This window comes from Trachurus trachurus, assembly GCF_905171665.1.
Source record: "Trachurus trachurus genome assembly, chromosome: 24".
In the NCBI taxonomy this organism is placed as follows: Eukaryota; Metazoa; Chordata; class Actinopteri; order Carangiformes; family Carangidae; genus Trachurus; species Trachurus trachurus.
In genome coordinates, this window is record NC_139910.1 from 8,977,410 (window position 1) to 8,997,484 (window position 20,075).

Here is a 20,075-nt window from a genome sequence, read left to right on the forward strand (position 1 = left end):
CCTTTATCTGCCAATTGCATTCTCGACCAACTGTTGGATCTGTAAAATGTTATAAAAACCAGTCGGAGCTGTGAACTTTCACATTTAAGAAATTGAAAATATCAATTTTTTGTCATCAACAAAATTTTGAAATTGATTGATAGACAAATCCTTGCAGCTCTAATGAGCACAGGTTTAAATACATGATGGTATTTTCTTCCTAAACTAGTGAAGAAAAGTGAGTTTAAGGGTGTTCAGTTTAAAAACCACAGTCGTGTCTGTACGAGAGCTTTGCTTTATTTCATGGTGTAAACAAACAAAAACTGAAGAACTGAAAACCTGCAACAAACTTGTTGAGCTTCCTCACTGATTAATAAATTGGTTAGTTGATGAACACACAGATGATAACAATTGATAATTGACAGAAAAACCAACGAACCGTTCACTTCAGATTTCACAAGTTTACACGTTAATTAGTCAAAGATGTAATCAGAAAGATGAAGTCCACTGTACTGTACTGTACTAGTCTGTACATGATGATCATTGATGATGATGATGATGATGATGAAGGCACAGGAAAAACAGTGAAGTGGTGAAAAAACGTTCTGATTGTCAAAGGCGTCACGGCTGTGCACAACAACAACAACAAGATCAGCAGCAGCAGCGACTGTAGCGCAGAGTCCCAAGATACAAAAATAAGTCTTTTCTTCTTCTTCAAGCGAAAGTCGACAGTGCAAAGTCGTCGTCAGGTTGACGTCAGTGGTTCGGATTCTTCACAGGAAACATATAAGACTCTGGTGTTTGACGATGAAACCAGGACTAGAACAGCGACCGTTAAGTCATCTGAGCTGTGAGACGCCCTCTGCTGGTCGACTACAGGTCTGACATAAAAACTACTTGCACCAATAGTTTGTTTTTTTATATACATATATGGCTAAAAAAAAAACAGATTCATTTTCTGTTGAACAGTCTCAGTTTGTTTGCTGAAGTCTCCACAGTGACTTTGTTTTCCCAATCAATCTATTTTCAATGCAAACTGATAAACTTGTCATTTTAACCAATGTACAGTAAGTGCAGCTGTAGCTGAGGGGCAAAGTCAATTTCATATTAATTTGACACATCAAATAATAATAAGTCAATACACTGATGGGAAATCAAGTCAAACATTGTCTTGATATTTGTAAAGATGCTCAATCAGCAATTATTCTGATGAATGTCAATAACCAATATCATTCTCTCTTATAAACTGTACTAGTGCCAAATATTAAAGAGGAACTATGCAGGATTTCTATCTTAACTATGCAACATTTTTACCTTAATTAAACATCTTTGGAGTAATTGTGATGGTTTAATAAATTACTTAACTTGTTACGAGGGAGAACAGAGGCTCTCTGCCTTCCACCTGCGTGTCACTGCGGCACCACGACACAAACACACCCCGTAACCCGTAATCTCTTGTTTATGACAGATTAAACTACACAAATATACATGTTGTAACATCGTATATGATATACAACGTTATGTACCGCTCTATTGTTTGATTTCTCACCGGCTTCGTTGTAAAGAAATGCACATGGCCGGGAGGAGGGATAGCAAAAAAATCGCAAAAGCGACCGGACTTACATAGTTCCTCTTTAAGTATTTGCCTAATTAAGTGTATTAAATTCCTGTTGTCCCCTGGTTAAACTGGTCCATAAATTGTGTACATGTGATTTTGAATAGTTTCTAATATTTGACTCCATCTACAGACATGAGCTGGAGAATATGGGAAACACATGTGTGTACAATGCTACACATTAACACTAATAATAATAATTCTGATGGCAGATTGGATTTTGCACTTGTACCTAATCAAACAAGCAGGGAGTGGGCATTAAAGAACTTAACCAGATCAACAGACCCTGTGGAGGAGCATCTGTGTGTACTTACATGTGTCTACACTTGTACACGTCTGAGCCTTTAATTCAACCTGAGAGGCAAACTCCAGCCACTCCAGGCTTCAGAGTGTTTTGTGTTTCTTATAATGTGTGAATGAGAGGGTGAAGAGTTTGTGTTGGTGAGTGAGGATGGAAACAAAGAGAGAAGATCCTGACTGCTAAGTAGAGTTTAGATATACAGACTGTTGTTTACGGTTCATCTCCCGTCTGTTATCAGGCGTCACTGTGGAGCTCCAGCTTCATTATCTCTGGTAATAACAACATCGACCTCCTGCCCTGACACTTCCCATCATGCCTCAGTACAAGAAAGCCGTGATAATGAACGGTGTGTGTGTGTTTGTGTGTGTGTGTGTGAGAGAGAGAGAGAGAGTTGTGGTGAAGGCTACTGAGGTTCACCTCCACCTCCTCCGGTGCTGCTGGGAGTCCAGCTGTTTGAGGGGCCGGTGTCGGAGCCGGGGGTCCAGGCGGGAGTCTCCAGCTGGTCGGTGGCGTCCTGCTGCGGCGCCCGGTGAGGCAGGCGGGAGCTGTGCATGATGTGGGCGTCCAGCATCTCCAGCAGCAGGTCGTACAAAGGCACCATGTTCTTCATCTTCATGCAGTGCAGGTGGTCCATGCCTTTGTTGCTGCACACGGGACGAGACAAAAATCAATACAAGTACTTTGGATTGTTTGATGTTAGTAAGTAAGTAAGTAATCTTTATTTATATAGCACTCTTCACAGATAAAAATCACAAAGTGCTTCACAAATAAAATACAACAAATAAAAGCAATGGCAAATAAAACACAATAAATAAGAGAGGAGAACAAACAAACAGCAACAAGAGCGGAATCCTTCAGCTCTAAAACCCTAGATAGATAGATAGATAGATAGATAGATAGATAGATAGATAGATAGATAGATAGATAGATAGATAGATAGATAGATAGATAGATAGATAGATAGATAGATAGATAGATAGATAGATAGATAGATAGATAGATGTATTTGTCCTTTACAGGAAAATAGTTTTCACCATTCCGTACACGGCCTCGAGAAGTGCAGACAAGTCAGGGAAAAGGACCACAGGAGTGTGTCCTTAACCATATTACATTCATTTACATACATTCCCACATTTCATACACCCACGAATACATGTAAACTAGGTAGGGTGTGGGTTTTTATGTTTTATGTTTCTAACATTTACATGTACATTCCCCATGATTCTGTTCTTTTCATTTTCTTATTTAGTTCTGTTATGGCATATGGGATGAAGCTTTGGTTGAATTTTATTTAAATAAAATCGACTGAGTTCAAGCAGCGTACAGAGAGAGGCAAATCGTTCCATAGCCTAGGTGCAACCGCTTGAGAAGATCGGTCCCCTCTAGTCTTAAAATGAGTGTGAGGAGGGACCACTAGCAGCATTTGGCCTGATGACCTGAGACTACAGGAGGGAGTGTGGAGTTGGATCAGGTCAGAGATGTAACGGGGGGCTTGTCCATGTAGGGCTCTAAAAGTAAGGACTAAAATGTTAAAATGGATTCTAAAATGAACTGGCAACCAGTGGAGTGAGGCTAAAACCGGGGTGATATGTGCCCTTTACTTGTGTGAGTTAATGTTACAGTATGTAACCAGGACGTCCTCGGTTTCCTTCTACTGTACCTGAAGTGGCGGATGTGCGACAGCAGCATGAGCAGGTGAGCGAGGCGGGTGTACTGCTGGCGGAAGGTGAGGCCCGTCTTGGCGATGGCCCAAACCAGAGCGTCCGTCACAGCGTCCAGGAGACAGAGCAGCTTCGAGCGACTCTGCAGCTCCTCGCCGCCCTCCGAGGAGCTCAGGCTGATGTCTGGGAAAATAAAAAATAACCAGGAGAGTGAATTAAAAGGGGGGAAAAAGGGCAAAAAATACATTTTCAGTGAAATTTTTAACAATAATGTACAGAAGCCTTGAAAAGTGTTTTTTCTTTCTTCTTTTTTTTCCAGGATTTTATTTATTTATTTTCTTTAATGAATGAAAATTTGCTAAATCACAGCGAAAGAAGTCTTTTCTTTTTAAATAAAATTAGTTTTAAAAATAATAAAAACTTGTTGTATCACTTGTCCGTTCACGGCTTCCATATTTTATTTGATATTTATTCAGAGGACATTTTTGAACAACGATCCAAATAAAGTGAGTCTATGGGAAAGAGCTGGACTCTCTCTTTCAAAATAAAAGTCTGAACATTTTAAGCTTACAGTATAAGCTCATGTGTCTTATTTTGACATTTCTTGGGTGAAACATTAAGCAGCTCCAACTTGTTCTGAATTCAACCTTTTTTTTTTCTTCCTAAAACATAATGTTCAGACTGCTCGGAGCCGGTGGAGCCAATTAAACAGAAGTCATTAGTCAGACGTTTATATCTGACTGGTATAAACGTGTAAACGCTGAGCAAAGGCTCCGACCCTTCACCCTGTTACTCATTCAGTCTGCACCTACACACCGTGTTCCCATTAGGAGGTTTCACTGCTCAGTTATTCAACTGGTTCCCTTGCCAACCCTGTGCACACTCACACACACACACACACACGCGGGATTACAAGCTGTGATACCAATCAAACACTCCACTGTGGTTTCACACACTCACTGGAGTTGAGGAGGATCATGGCCTTGAGGCAGACGTACTCCTCCCTCTGCAGCTTCAGCTCTCTCACTCTGGACGTGGCGGCGATGAGCATGTCGAAGATCTCAGCGAAGCCCTGGACACAGCTCCCCTCCTCCCTACCGTACAAGGACACACACACACACACAACAGTCGGATGTCATCAACAGCTCCTAATTTTTCTTTTCTTTACCTCACCAAACTGGACTGAAATCAAAAGATTTCGACTCCCACCAGAAACCAGAGGACGATGATGGAGCAGAACTCCTTCATTCACATCTGAAGTACTTACACTTTACTTTTACAGCATCATACAACACTTATTATTGTTTAGTTCCCTAACATCCTCAGTCTCATTATATTGTTTTAATGGCCTTAATTCATCCTCATTATCTTGATTCTATTCATCACTGTCTCATATAACCTGTAAATGCTTTTATGTGTCTCACAAATAAATAAATAAATAATGTTCCCATTATGTAACTCAAGTGCATAAAACAAGATTGTAAATCTTCGTTTTTACTGGTCCATGTTTTCACAATAATTTCATAGAGAAGACTAATGTTGATGATAATTATAGAAGAAAACAAGAGGAGATTCTAATTGATTGAATTAACTGAGAAGTGTGAGAGTGTAAGTCAGAGTAAAGTAGGTCAACTGAAGTCAAAGGCTAATACATTAACACTAAACTAATGTTTTTCTGTGCCCTCTGAGGTAAAGAGTTCAAAGCATCACTTATAGTTGAGGATGTTGATGGTGCAATATCACTGCTATTTTAAGTTGCTGCAGCAGTGGAGGAGAGGTGAGGTGACCCCTGACACAGTTAATGCTCTGCAGCCTGCACCTGCATTCACTCAGAGATATGATGCACTGATAAGAGCCACCACCACTAAGGAAATGTGGTCGCACATGGAGGAAACCTGCTGCTGTTTCTAGACTGAAGACACTCAGAGGAAGTTCATCATCATCACCTCTGTACCCAGATGTGAATTCTGACGGTGATGAATTAGAGATAAAATCAATTGATTCAGTTTTCTATTCATTAACACACACTATAAATCATGTCATTAATTGTTCAGGAACTGAGACAAAGTCCGGAAAGATATGAAATTAAAGATTAAAATCATCTTGTTTAGCGCTCTGCTGCTCAGACTCTGTAAACGCATTTCTGTAAAACTATTCCCACTATAAATGCGTGCACATACTGTATGTGTAAATGTGATACTAATCTAAAAAGGTTTGTCAACATTAAAATCACATTAAATAGAAAAACGTTTAGTGCAACTGCAACACATGCTCAGAGAAAAGGTCTCCATCTTTGAAGTTACAGGAGATGTTGTTGGATAATGACGAGATGTTTGGTTTGTCTGTCTCTTCTAGCATCAGGTCATGATGACCTGCTGTACGGTGGCCCAGAGAGCTCAACAAATAAACAGACGCACCACAAATCCAGTCCTACACCACAACATACGTAAGTGTTTTCAAAATGTGATGAACTGTTGTTTCGGTACGTTCATCACTTCTTTCTTTTTAAGGTGTTTTTTTTTTTTTGCCTTCATTCTGATAGTGTGTGTGTGTGTGTGTGTGTTTACTTTTTTGCAGCCCATGTGTTGTTAAACTCATGAAGATGTTACTGTTACTGTAGTCATAGCAGTAGGTTCGTTACCTTTATTTATCGATGAAAGCTATTTTTAGAACGGCGGAGCAGAGCCATGAGCTGCTCAGAGCTACGCTACGGAGGCTGATGGGATTTCTTGGTTTCCTTCATCAAACTCATCAAATACACAATCCAACAACTCCAAAATGCTCTCGTGGACAAGTTGTGACCTGCACATTCACCACGCTATGAGATAATAACAGAACGTTACCAGACAGAGTTGTTTTAGAGATAAATTCAGAGACTGCTTGTGGAAAAACTGCCCCCAACAGGAATTATATTAAACTTGAATACATCATTCAAGTTTAATACGACCTGTGACATGATGTGAGAGTCAGCTGCTGGTACCTGCTCAGGCTGAGGTCGGGGGAGAAGAAGAGTTTCCCTGGATGGTCCACCGACCTCCACATCAGCCCCATCATCAGCACCTCCAGCCAGCAGCACTCCAACAGGTGAACCTGGTCCAAGAGGCCGATCTCCCCAAACCCTGAGGAGAAACACACGATCCCACTGAGTTTCTACCATCACTGTAGTAAGTTCACTGCAGTCTAATAAAACCCTAAAGGACGATAAATCTGAAGTATAAAGTTCATCAAACAGAACCTGTAATAAACAGCAGCAAAGAGACAGTTAATCAGTTAATAAGATCGTTAAAAAACAAACACCCTGAAATATCTGTAGTCTCACACACATCACACAGTCTGTTCACTGTCAGTGTCATTAAATATAAAGCTCTGTTAAACATTAGAGCAAAAAGTCTCTGTTTCCATCAGGATGCTGTTTGTAGAAACAAACAATTAAATAATCAATTTATTGAGCAGAAACATTTCTGCTTCTATCATGTGAAATATAAAGATTTGTTGATTGTCTCAATTTGTTTAATTTTAAATGAATCAAACTTTTTGTCGATCAGTTTTTTACTAATGGTCAAATAAATAAGTCTAATTAAAGACGTCACTGAGCAGTGAAAAATATTTTAAGCCACTGATGATGATGATGATGTTTGTCTATGTAGGTGAATTGTACAGCAAGTGTTAGCCTGTACCCTTCACAATAAAAGCCTCTGTCTGGCATTTGTCATAATGTCATAATGTCCAGTGTTATATTTATAAACTTTTCTTTTTCACGACGTGTTATAAGTTGATTTCATGTGAGTTATTTTTCTCTAACACTGAAAAACGTTCATGTTTTCTGAGCTTTTTGTTGTTGGACTTTGTCTTTTTGCCTGGAGATTAGTGATGTACAAAGTGTTTTTCTTCATTTCACATCAGACACTTTGAACAAATGTTAAGTGTCAGGTTTTATTGGTTTTTATGACTTTATCCAATAACTGAAATGATATTTATGTAACCTGTTGAAACCAGGTTGATTAGCACCGACCACAGGAACATTACGCAGCTGATTTTGTGTCTCAACTGTGTGAAGAGCGGTACGGTGGCTCTGAGTCATAATGTTTGTCTGGACCAGCGACGGCGCCGTCTGAATCTGAATCAGCCAGCACGTCGATTAAACACAGAAACAGGCGCTAATTACAGTTCAGCCGCAGTTCACCGTCCACCTCCAGTTTCACAACATCACCTCTGAGTGATGCAGAGACGACGACGTGTCTGGTCCAGATAAAGTCGTTAACAGACCGAGGGAATGTAGCAAATATCCAGGTGCGTCATTAAATCACTTCATTACAGGAAAAGTGGAACGTTTGAACAAACTGTTCACTGTCCAAACTATAAGATTTAATTGGCGACGAGTACAAGCTGCTCCCATGTGTCTGGATTAGTGTTTCGGCTTTTTCCAGTTTGAATGTGACGACAGTCAAACGCTCATCGCTGGGCGTGGAATCATGAATGACAAAAGAAAGTCTTGAAGAAATAATAAAAACCAGTCCAATCAGCTACAGCTCAGAGGTAATATACAGGGATGTATTGCAAACGCATGTGTGGTCAACAAAGAGAGAGCTAGTCGAAGCTTGTGTGCGTGTGAACCAGAAATGACTGTGGCCCTTCATTACCTGAAAAGTTATGCTTTTTCCTTCATACAAGACACAAAATACTGCATGACTGCACAGCATACAAGCTCATAAGTGTTTCCCAGAGGCTTGCACTCAATTTGTAGTGATTTTAAATAACTTTGACAGTAATGACTAAACAATGCAAATATATGCTCATTGTTGCACTGCTATCCAGTTACAGGTCGGAAGTGGACCTATTTGAAATAAATAGCATGTTGAGGTAATAGTATCTTAAGGCCAAGGCCCCCATCCCCTTTAAAAAAAAAAAAAAAGTCTGCATGATTAGCAGAGGTCACCCAAATTGGTGTGAAAAAGAGATTTGCTGAAAAGGGAGCTGTTTGCATCCCTGAATTTAACAATAATTTGACAGAAACAAAAAAATCTAAATAAATGTATGTAGTGTATATGAAAGAAATAAGAGCAGGAATGAAGCTGGATCGATTTAGTTCATATACCTGTTGCTTGTTGCACTGAATCGCATCTTTACTGGTTCTTATTCGAAACCTGACGTCCAATCAGTTATCAATATCGGCCTTTTTTACTTTCATTCTTTTTAAATGTTGAAACGTACCATAACTACTAAACTTAATAATATGGTATAAAAATGTAGAGAAAAGAAACACACACACACACACACACACACACCTGGGATCTTCTTGGCCCAGCTGATCATGTGAACCAGCTCCTTGTCGGCCAGGCTGGTGAGCGACATCATGACGTTGGCCTCGGTCAGCGGGCGGCTCATGTCCGTCCTGAGGTAGATCTCCGGCGGCTCCGCCTCCATCAACCTGTTGATCAGCTGCTCCGAGGACAGCCCGGGTCGCTGCGACTCGTTCAACAAACCCCCGGCCGCCGCTGCAGCTGCTGCCGCCGCCGCCGCAGTCAAAGCCTTTGGTCCGTTAGCTCTGCTCGGTGACGACAGACGGGTCAGACGCCTCGACCTCGGGTTCCTGTAGCCTCCCTGCTCCTTACGCATACCTGAGGTGGGACAGGTAGGAAACCATCATTTACTCTCATCATCATGTCACATTGTCTTGTAATATCATAAAACAATTTTCACATTGGAAGAAGTAAAATTAAAAGTCAAAATATTTATATGAACTCATTTCAATATTCAGTTAATCAAATTATTCTAAGGGTTGTTCAAGGCAGAGTTTCCACACCACATCTCCCATATCCATATTTATTTTAAGTAAATACTCATTAATGAGCAAGAAAAACTGTCAAGAGAGAACAAATAAGTCAGAGCAGCGTGTCAGTGGAAGGTCATTTGTCTGGTTTCTTGTTTGTTGTGGACAGAAAATGAAAAAGCGGTGACAGTGTGACTCTAATGAGAGATTTGAATTACACTGACCACACTTGATCATGCCGACTTCGCAGCACTTGCGGAGGCGACAGGCCTGGCAGCTCTTCCGCCGGTTCTTGTCTATAGTGCATTGATTGGTTGCCGGGCAGATGTAGTCGTTGTGTCCTGAAACAACAGAGGAAGAAGAAGGATAAAAACTGTAGAACCACAGACTGACCGCTGATCCTGATGGACGACTTCCTGCTGATTTAACTCTGCCTCAGTGTAACATAAACACCGTGCACACTCACTGTGCACAAAGGTAGCGGGTGCAGGAACCAGAGATCACACTGTGTTTTTTCAAACATTTATCAGCTGTGTTTTCACAGTGCAGTAGGAGCAGCTCAGTTATGTCACTGGTTAGCGATGAGGTGCAGCACTGTTAAAATCCCTGCAAGGTTCACTGGGTATTTTGTATTTCTGTGTCTGGTTCAGGAACACTGTGTCCCATGTAACCGGCTCCGTGGGGCAGCACTTTGACCTTTGGACCAATTTTCATGGAAATCTCAAAAAGACACTAGATGTTTTTACACTAACGCTATGTTTTTATTATTTATTTGATCCATAAGAAGATTTATTTGTAAGATACGGCTCAGTGCAGTTTTCCATCTCCTCTCTCAGCTTCTTTCTGGACTGGAGCTCTAGTAACTAGGGATGGGCAATGATTTTCGAATAGTCAAATAATCGTTCAGTTAAAAAAAAATTGAATAGTTTAAGAGACAATCGTCTTGTCTGAAAAATAAAATGTCTTTTTACTGTCGCAGAAGGAGAAACATGGAAAGACTCCACCAGAAAGTTCTGTGTGAAACTCTGTCAAATGAAAACAAGTGAAACTGAGGTGCAGCTCAAACTCTGCAAGGTGCGGACTGTGATGAGAAGCTACTGAAAAATATTGACGTAGTTTAGTCGATTAATAATCGATTAGTACCCCGCGATTATCGAATAGTACTTTTGCTTGAAATGCCCATCCCTACTAGTAACAACAGGTGGGTGTCAGCCAATCAGAAGAGAGGAGGCGGCTCTAAATCTGTCTTCTAATTGGTCAACTCATTTCCGAGTGCTCCAATAAAAACAGAGCAGATTTCAGGTAAAACCCTGAGAGAAACTAAATCCTGGCAGTGTTGGTTGGTCGGTCCAGGTGGGCGGGGCTTGGTGACTGCCTTGTTGTGACATCACAAAGATGTGACAGCAGGTTTTAAGGCTCAGTTTCTGAATGCAGCCTGTGGTGCATTTCTCTGTGGACTGAGGCTTGGCTACTTTCACAGTATTAATAAAAAACATAAAGCTCATCTATAATCAAATAAGTCATGTAAATGTTGCTTTATACAATATGGGACCTTTAAATGCTTCACTTCCCGAAACAGAAATCACCACCCATGTGCTTCATGTCTGTCGTGTCTCACCTTGGATGCTTCTCTTGAAGAAGGCCTTGCAGCCCTCACATGACCAGACTCCGTAGTGGTAGCCCGAGGCGTAGTCGTGGCACACGGCGCAGTAGTGGAGGTCCGACTTCCCGCCCGACGACACCACACTGTCCTCGCTCTCCTGGGAACGCCTCCTCACGCTCTTACTAACAGAAAACTTGAGTCATCATCACTTCTTCCCAACACAGACATGTGGAATTAAAAGTCTGTTTTTTATTAAGACTGAAGTCTGAGTCATCCCAATCATCTCAATGAATCAGGAATTACAGATTATTCAGTTTTACTGTATCGTATCGCCCTACCTGGTTGTTAGGACACTGTCTCTCGGCTCCACCCACGGACTCTGCAGGGGCTGGCCGTGCTGAGGTCGGGCCTGGGAGCGCTGCAGGGGAATGGGCGGCCCCATGTGGCCTGCAGAAATGGGCCAGAATAAGGAGGGGCTTATGGACTGACGGACGGAGGGACAGTCTGAAATGCTGGGGCTGGCATAACTGAAGATGGTGGGGTTGTAGAAAGGTATGGAGGCGAAGTCGTGGCCGAGGTCGGTGTACGGGGAGGGGATGCAGATGGGCTGGCTGCTCTCCAGCGGCAGGCCCGGAGACGAGGAGCTGAGGATCGGGGAGAGGACGCGACCTCTGACTCGACTGGAGTCGACCTCCTGGAGCTGCAGCAGCGGCTGGTCCTTCTCTGGAGAGGTGGCCGCCATCGCAGCTACACACAGGCTCAGTATCACTACGTCTGCTACATCACCAACTAAGAACGCAGGCTGAGGATGGAGTCATTTTTCTGCTGGTGTGAAGTTCACTGTGGTGATGTCATTATCTATAAACACCGGGTCGTTGCGGCTCACATGGTGAATTCTCACTGGTGAAACTTGTGCTGGACTTTGAAACGAGTCGGTGTGACGTGTCAGCGCTGGGAACAATCACATCATCGACATGAAGCTGGTCCTGATGCTTAAAGCAGAGGTGGATGTTAGGCAGCCGGCACCTGAGCGGAGGCGGCGTTCGGAGCTCGTTCCCCGTGCAGCCGTGACTCCGACATCGTTAAGCTGCAGCACATGGACTCAGCTGGAGACGAGCAGCAGGCCTGAGCTGCTGGAGGAGAAATAACACTGATTAAAGCCCTGAAATACTGAATGTGAACTTCAAAACAACATTTTGTAAAAGACGTGACATTTGAGGTCTCCTTCGCACATCACATTCTCTCTCTCTGTCTCTCTCCCTTTTTATGCAGTTCTTTGAGCACAACCACTTCTTCACTTGTTCTTATCTTTGAAAGAGCAAGTTCTAATTCCTGATCACGACCATGAGCCACAGACTCTGGGTAAAAAAGCCAGTAAGAGACCCTTGAGTTAAGACTACTTCTAAACACAAATCTCAGGTAATTTTTCAGACCAGGTCTTGTGATATGAGCTTAAAGGAAGAGTTCAACATTTTGGCAAATTGGCCCATTGCCATAATCCCTATAGTCATAGCAGTAGGTTCGTTACCTTTAATTGTCGGTGCAAGCTATTTTTAGAACGGCAGAGCAGAGCCGCGAGCTGCTCAGAGCTACTCTACGGAGGCTAATGGGATTTCTTGGTTTCCCTCATAAAACTCATCAAATACACAATCCAACAACTCCAAAACGCTCTGGTGGACAAGTTGTGACCTGCACATTCACCACGCTATGAGTTAATAACAGAACGTTATGAGAAAGCGTTGTTTTTGAGGCAAATGCAGAGACTGCTTGCTGAAAAACTGCCCCCGACAGGAACGAACATCAGCGGTTTTGCATGAATTTACCTCTTGTGGTAAATAGGTGTGAATGACAGTGTGAATGATTGTCTGTCTGTCTATATATGTTAGCCATGTGATAGACTGGCGGCCTGTCCAGGGTGTACCTCACCTCCTGCCCAATGTCAGCTGAGATGGCTCCAGCTTACCTGGTGACCCAAGTGCAGGATAAGGGTATATGAAAGTACTATAAAATCACAAAAAAAGGAAGCTTACCAAATTGGGTGCTAATAACCAGATATGTATTTACAATTACTGCAGATGAAAAGGTCACCTCGGATAATAAAAATGAACTGCTTTGGTTAATAATTTTACAGTGATTACGCAATTTTAGTTTTTTTGGCTATACAGCAACATTGCTCTACTTCATTTTCCCCACAGTTTTGAAAAACACTAAAACTGTATAATTTATGAAAGTACAATATATCCAGCTTACTTACCAATCCTGAGCAAAAACAAAAATGTGTCTGTTTTTGGCATTCATTTGACATCTATTACAGTTTATTTTTAAAGCATCTGGATAAATTGAGGCACTATCACAGTCAAAAACTTTTATAAACTTAGATTTTTTTTCTTACTACGGTAACACATGAACATACAGATTCAAAGTGATCCTGGTTATAATTTGTAAAAACTCTTCCAGGCCTCCAGCTGGATTAAAATACAACCAGTGTGAGGTGGAATTTCCTCTTTTTTTAAAGGCATGCTGTGTCTGAAAAATGAGGAAAAGAGAGGAAATAGGAAGCACAGTTTGATTTATACTGTGTTGTAGACAGAAACAGCTGGTAGATCAATAAACGCAACACAAACACACGCACACACAAAACCAAGTTACAGTCTGATAACATGCTGAGCAGATTGCTGGGTGGCAGGACTGTGTCCTCAGTCACACAGTCGTACCCTCTCAGCTCCTCTCTGGCATAAAGATCGCTCCTGGACGTTGTTACTCACTCGGAGGGAAAAACAGGCTTCATTAATCTTGCCAAATAGCTGAGGAAAAGCTCTGGTTTGGCCCGCGAACAAAACTCAATAATCTGTGGGAGTAGCTGAAAGTTTTTGTGCTCCTTGCACTGTAGAAAACTGGGTGGTGATTAAAGTCACAAAGCTCTGAAACTTGATCTTGTGACTGTTAATTATTCTGGATTCTGTAGAAAAGTAATGGAGTTAATTTTTGCTTTCAGATATCAAGTTAAAGCGTGAGTGAGAAAACAACATAAGTCACAATATCACATCACATTTCTCTCTGACTCATTAAAATATTCTGCTGCAGTTTCAGCGAAGGGACGTGGGCACATTATGGGCTGGTGGACATTTAAAAGAAAAACACTGTCACACTTTGTCCTCAGCTGACCGAGGTAAAGAAAGTGACGTTAACACCGAGCACACGTAGACACAGACGCCCTCAGACCGTCTCTATGGGGCCGTTTAGCATCTTTAACTCATCAGTGTCATTTACAGCTGCAGGCAGATGTTTTTAAGCCAGAAAAAGCAAAGGGCAGACAGACAGATGAGACCAGAGTGGTGGTGAACACGGTGGCACATTGAGCTGCTTAAAGAGCCAGAGTTTACTGGCAAAGAAAGAAAAAAAAAGAGAGTGAAGAAAGATGATTCACATTCATCAGGTGAATGAATAAATGAATGTTTAATGCTAATGCAGTGTGGGCTCACCTGTCCACTTCATCCCCGTATGCAAAAGTGGCCAAACTCATCAATTTTTGTTGTTTTTTAATTGGATTTTTTACTAGAAAATCTTATATATGTTTATTTTTCAATGTTATAAATACAACAACTTGGTCTTCCCTCACCTTGAGCACTGTGTAGTACATTACTCCCAGCTGCTACAACACTATTTATGCTCTGAAAAATGATCCGTATTTGTCCGATCAGACAGAGCGTGTGTTGGAAGAAGGAGGATGGCTTCACCTCTGTCATCTGTGGACTTTATTAATCCTTCCCTTGGCATCTGCACTGATAAAAAAAAAAGCCTGATAAATCAAGTAGAGGGGGCGACTCTGTGTTTGAACTTTAATTACGCTGCTCTCCAGCTCATCTGTTTCTGCTTAAATCATGGTTTGTGGATGATAAGAAGTAACACTATAGTATACAGTTACAATATCAGAAACTCAGGTATAGGTTTTACAAACAATGCAGCTTCATCTGTTTTGTTTCTTTTCACCCACTTTCCAGTGACCCTGACTCACTTTCAGAAAAGTGGTGGTAGTGACATTTTTGCTCCTTCAGTTACCATTCTGGGGTAAAAGCAGATGTGGAAAAGCGTTTTTGTTTCCTTTGAAGACTTGACCTTGCCATCAAACCTCCTTCACACACTGTCACTCCCTCCCGGCAGCTGGCGGCTCATTGTGGGAGAAAACCTCCCTGATCCTCCACAAACGCTGCTGCTCGTACTCACACAGATAAAATAAAAACTTGAGGTCTTTTATAGACGTAGAGTTTTAAAGGCCAGGGTTCGGCTGAAAGACACTGCATGTTACTCAGCCACTTCCATTACTGCTCCAGTGAGCATTATTTCCAATGAATGGGCAGCTGGACGAGCCTCAGCATTGAGCTCCAGGCTGTACAGAACAAAAAAAAAAAAATCAATTAAACTGAACTTTGATGCCACATATGCTGACTTCAGCGACATGTGATTGATTGTAGTTAAGAGGGGAGGAAGAAGTTGATAAATGTCACTGTGGAAAAGTTGTAATATATATTAATATTGTGATCATTTTTCAATGCATCCAGTAGTCATTGTCTGAGTATGTACTGCTTTACTTTTGAACTTCACCTCACACAAACCCACTCAAAGAAAGAACGTGGCAACGACAGAAAGTGACACTGGGAAATAGAGTTTGTATTTTGTACTGTAGCCTATGTAGCCACATTTTAAGCAGAGTATATTAAACCTTAATTTGCTCATCTTCAAGTTTAGTTCAATTCATGTCCATTCTCAATCTATTAATAGCATAGTGAATACACATTGAGATAAAAAAAAAAAGTACTATACCAATACTGGATTAAAAAAAAAAATAGGCCTAGTAAACTGAAGCACTAGCTTATTCCATCTCTCTCCATTATGTTACATGAAGAGTGTGCGCAGAAACCACATGTACAAAATTACTTAACCTTCCTCATTTAAACTAATTATCAATCAACTTTGATTCAATATATCTGTCTGTGGTTTAAATAGTTCAATCACAGTTCATGAGACTTCAGTGCAGCAACAGTTAGCACGTCACTGGTTAGCAACCTAGTTAGCCGACCACATGTTTCTTTTTTCCTCCATTAAGACTGAATTTAGCTGCAGTTTAGTTCACGCACAACAATCTTAATCACAGAATACTTTAAAACTGAGCTTTACTAACTGTGGTAAACTGTTTAAAAAACAGGGTAAATTAGATTTAGCTAGCATGCCCACGTTAGCCATAGCAAGTCTGAACACTGTAGGTTTGAAGCCCTACTACCTGTTGTATTTTCATGTTTATGTTCCCCTAAATTATAGTTTTCTATACATCCTATGAAAGACTGATGTTGATGAATGTTATTTGTACCAATATGCAGTTTTGGCCTCATTCATTACAGCTTGCAAACAACCATGCAGATTATACACTTATGGATGCGCGCACACACAAACCCTTCCATGCAAACCCCCCCAAAATTAGCCACATATACAAGATCAAAGCCAAATAAAGGAAAATGTGAAGTGAAAGAAATGTTCCCGGCCATTAGCCAGAACTGCATGCCTTGCACAAAAGCTCAAGGCCGTGTCGTTTTTCCCATCCTAAAATCTCACTGCCTCCCTAAAAACAGGGCGGAAGGAAACGGATATGAAACTGCTCCACAAGAAGACGCCGTACCTTTCTAAATACAGCAAAGGGAGTATGAGTGGGGATGTGGGTGCTGCTAGTTACTGCCAGAGAATGTGAAACATCTAATTGAATTGTTGCCCTGATGTGAGGGGAAAAAACACACACACATACAATTTGCTACAGAAAGATGCTCAGCTAAGAATTTCATTCTGTGTCTTTTCAAGAGCAAATTCAACTCTGGTCCCAGGAAATCAAAAAAATAAATCAAACATTATTTTGATGTCCTTATATAGTGTTAACAGTTGCCAAACTAAACTTCAATTGTATATCAGATTCACTATTATGTCCATCCAACACAACATGCAGCCCTGTAATGAATCCTGCCTTTGAGGAGCTACTGTTTCTTTTTCATACTCTGTGATTCAACCCAGAGGCTATAGTGACTCTACTGCACTGTAATAAAGAATTTATTCCACTCAAATTAACATACATGAGCTAAGGTATTAAAATATGTACAATAAACCAGTCTAAAAACAACAACAACAACAACAACAAAAAAGCAGTTACTTACACCTCACCTATCATAGTTAATGTTAAAACGCTGCATAGGAAACATTCAAGGAAAATCTGGACTCATCTCAAGGACTCAAGGAGTGTGACTTAGTTTTTTATTCCATCAAAAAAAGAGAGAGAATCCGTCTAGTTATTATAAATCACACCCAGGTCGACAGGATGTGACAGACACTGTTGACACCGTAACGACCTGAAAGGGTGACAATGGTAAAAGTGTCATCCTCACTTATTAAACTCACACGGTGAAAAGAAAAGATTATGGTTCAAGGTCTTCATCTACAGGCACATTCACTTTTTGTCATTTTGGGTGAGGTAATTGTTTATAAAATTAGTCATTTCTTTCTATGTAGGATGCGCTTCATGTTCTAATCGTACCCTCTTCTTAACGACACCAGTGTATTCTTTCATTTTTCACTAATAAAATCATGATTAAATACAATCAAAGAGGATTAACTCAGGTCACCTCTCAACCTGGCTGAACAACGAAGACAACAAAACTTCCATGCAAAATTAACTTTCCATCCGTTTCCTTGACTTCAGCATCACACAAACACTGCACTTTTTAATTACCGAGACATAATGCAAAGTGACTTCAACTGCAGCAAGCAATGTGAGAAGAAAGTGCTCGTCTTGTCTGTTGAGGAATGACTAAAATGAGATTAAAATAAATGAAAATCATCTGTTTATTACTCTATAAATACCAGTGTGGTGAAATGTTATATAGTAGATGCAAAGTTGCAAACAAGGAGCAGAGGAAATTCTTCCTGTGAGCTGCCTGTGCAGCAGCTGGCTGATTGCTGCTGCTTGTTTACACAGTGATAAGTGACCTAATGTTCACATCACACTTGTTTAAATTTAAACAACTCACTCTCAGACCACATCCGAATCAGATGCATGGCACACAGGAAGGAAACAGTATAGATCCATATAAGGTTTAGATATAAAATAAATAAACAATATACAGCTCCTGTGCATTTGTGCAGATGTTTTGAAGATTGAAATCTAGAAATGATCACCTGTAAATGCCTCAGAATATCCTCTGGATTAAACCCTGACAGTCTGGGTAAATATTTAATGTGACACCTGTTAACAGTTTCAGCGGTTAAAACCTGCTCTGATTCCTGACTCGCGCAGTTTTCAGGCCTTCGACTTGTTGCTACTAGTGCGTGACCCGCTGTCAGAAAGTCAGTGGGTCACTTCAGACTTCAGCCCACTGTCCTCGTCTACAACTACAAAAACAAACACAACACGGGTAGTCTACATGTTGGAGAGGAGTCTTACCGGAGGAGGCGGCGGAGGCGGCGGCTGCAGAGAAAGTTGTGGTTCGGTCGGTGTGACGCTGTGGGCTCCCGGCGGTGTGCGCGGCAGAGAGGCCGAGCTCCGAGTAACTTCAGCCGCGGTGTGACAGCGCTGATATGCAGCTGCTGCTTTCAGCCCCCGAGCCTGACGATCAGCTGCGTGAGGGGAAAGGATGTCGTCAAGTCACACACAACCAGCTGCACACATCCTTCAAAATAAAACCCCTGCTCATGAACTCAGATCTACACTGACTCTGGGCTACTTTTATATCATCAACAAATTTGACTGAAACAAGAATATCATAAGGGAGGATATTGCTAATAAACAATTTATCACAAAGGGCTCAAATAGACTTAAGACATAAGATATACGAAGCAGGGATAGATAGGAAATTCATCATTCAATATCAAATTTAACATTGAATACATTAAACATTGAATAAAAATAAACAATACAAATTTAACAAAATAAATTCTGGGGAGTTTATTTTTTAATTTGGCAAAGACATCACGAGGGGGTGTCTAGATTAACTCAAAACTAAAGACTTAAAACCCTGCTCTTCTTATTTTGGTAAATTAACAAAATAAATATAATAAATAAGATGAATGATATAATTTGACTTGATTTGAGATATTTTTTTTATTGCAAAATCACAAAATACTGTGAATGTTCAAATGCAACAGGTAAAGACTGTAGTATTTTGTAGGCTTTTATTTTGAAGGTAACCCTATTTCCGGCTTTGTTTTACTATGTAAACTCAGAGCTGTTCAGAAAAAAATCACAACAAACCACACCTTCCTGGTTGGTTGTGTATCACAGGTCAGTGCAAGTCAAACTGGAGCTACTGGAGTTCAGTTTACACTCTGCACACATTACACTCTCACACATTATAGAGACATCCAACACACATTGTCAGGACAACATGCAATCATTGAATTTTGAGATGTTGCACAGCAGAGGAACACATCCATACAAATAGCTAGTTATACACCTATATCAAACTTCTATATCAGACATGACTTATATGTCTACTTTTAATAGGCCTATAAAAACACATCCAAGATTTTGTGTGTGTTCACGTGGATACTTAAATTGTAGACACACATAAACCCATCCTAAAGCCTGTCAGTATGTATCAATATTTTATACAGTGGGTTGCAAAAGTCTGAGATCACTTTCCAGGAATATGAATAATGATTTTAGATTTGAAATAATAAGAAAAACACAAATAAAAAATAAAATCTAGAAGTGTAATATGTAAGGAAACTGGTTTCCCTTCATTCTGGATTCTGGGAGTTATTTATAGTTTATATGTAGTAGCACTGTATTAATCAACAGTTTCTCATTCTGTTTACCAAGTGATTTTGTTCAAAACGTGTGTTATCCACCAGGGTTAACCACAGCGGAAGTGTGACCTCTGCTTTCCTCATTAATGAAAACTCCAGGGAGGAAATTGCTAATGACTCTGCTGCCAAAGCTGCAGGCAGGTTACAAAGAGCAGCAGAAAACAAACAATGCTATCTGTGCTTTATTTGTTTCAGATGAAACTGTTGCACAATCTGAGTCCTACTGAAGGATTAAGTCATCTGAACTTGTCAAAAGTGGCTGAAATTGAAAAAATGTAAATATATTCTACCAATGATAAAGATTT

The 20,075-nt window shown here is 40.8% G+C and overlaps 1 protein-coding gene across 3 annotated transcripts; it reads right to left on the bottom strand.

The window, feature by feature from the left end:
* Positions 1-241: 241 nt before the first annotated feature.
* esr2a (estrogen receptor 2a) lies at positions 242-18,524 on the bottom strand. 3 transcript variants are annotated; one of them, XM_084000572.1, is made up of 9 exons: positions 18,407-18,524; positions 11,268-12,062; positions 10,945-11,111; positions 9,551-9,667; positions 8,842-9,174; positions 6,537-6,675; positions 4,517-4,650; positions 3,556-3,739; positions 242-2,539 (listed from the first exon to the last, which is right to left on the bottom strand). In XM_084000572.1, exons 2-9 carry the CDS (start codon positions 11,669-11,671, stop codon positions 2,299-2,301), a joined length of 1,719 nt encoding a protein of 572 aa, XP_083856698.1. In that variant the 5' UTR covers positions 11,672-12,062; positions 18,407-18,524; the 3' UTR covers positions 242-2,298. The 3 variants fall into 3 exon arrangements, with proteins under 3 accessions (XP_083856698.1, XP_083856700.1, XP_083856699.1); XM_084000574.1 differs by lacking the exon at positions 18,407-18,524 and adding an exon at positions 14,945-14,967 and having other exon boundaries at positions 11,268-12,059; XM_084000573.1 differs by lacking the exon at positions 18,407-18,524 and adding an exon at positions 12,753-12,772.
* Between the last annotated feature and the right edge of the window lie 1,551 nt (positions 18,525-20,075).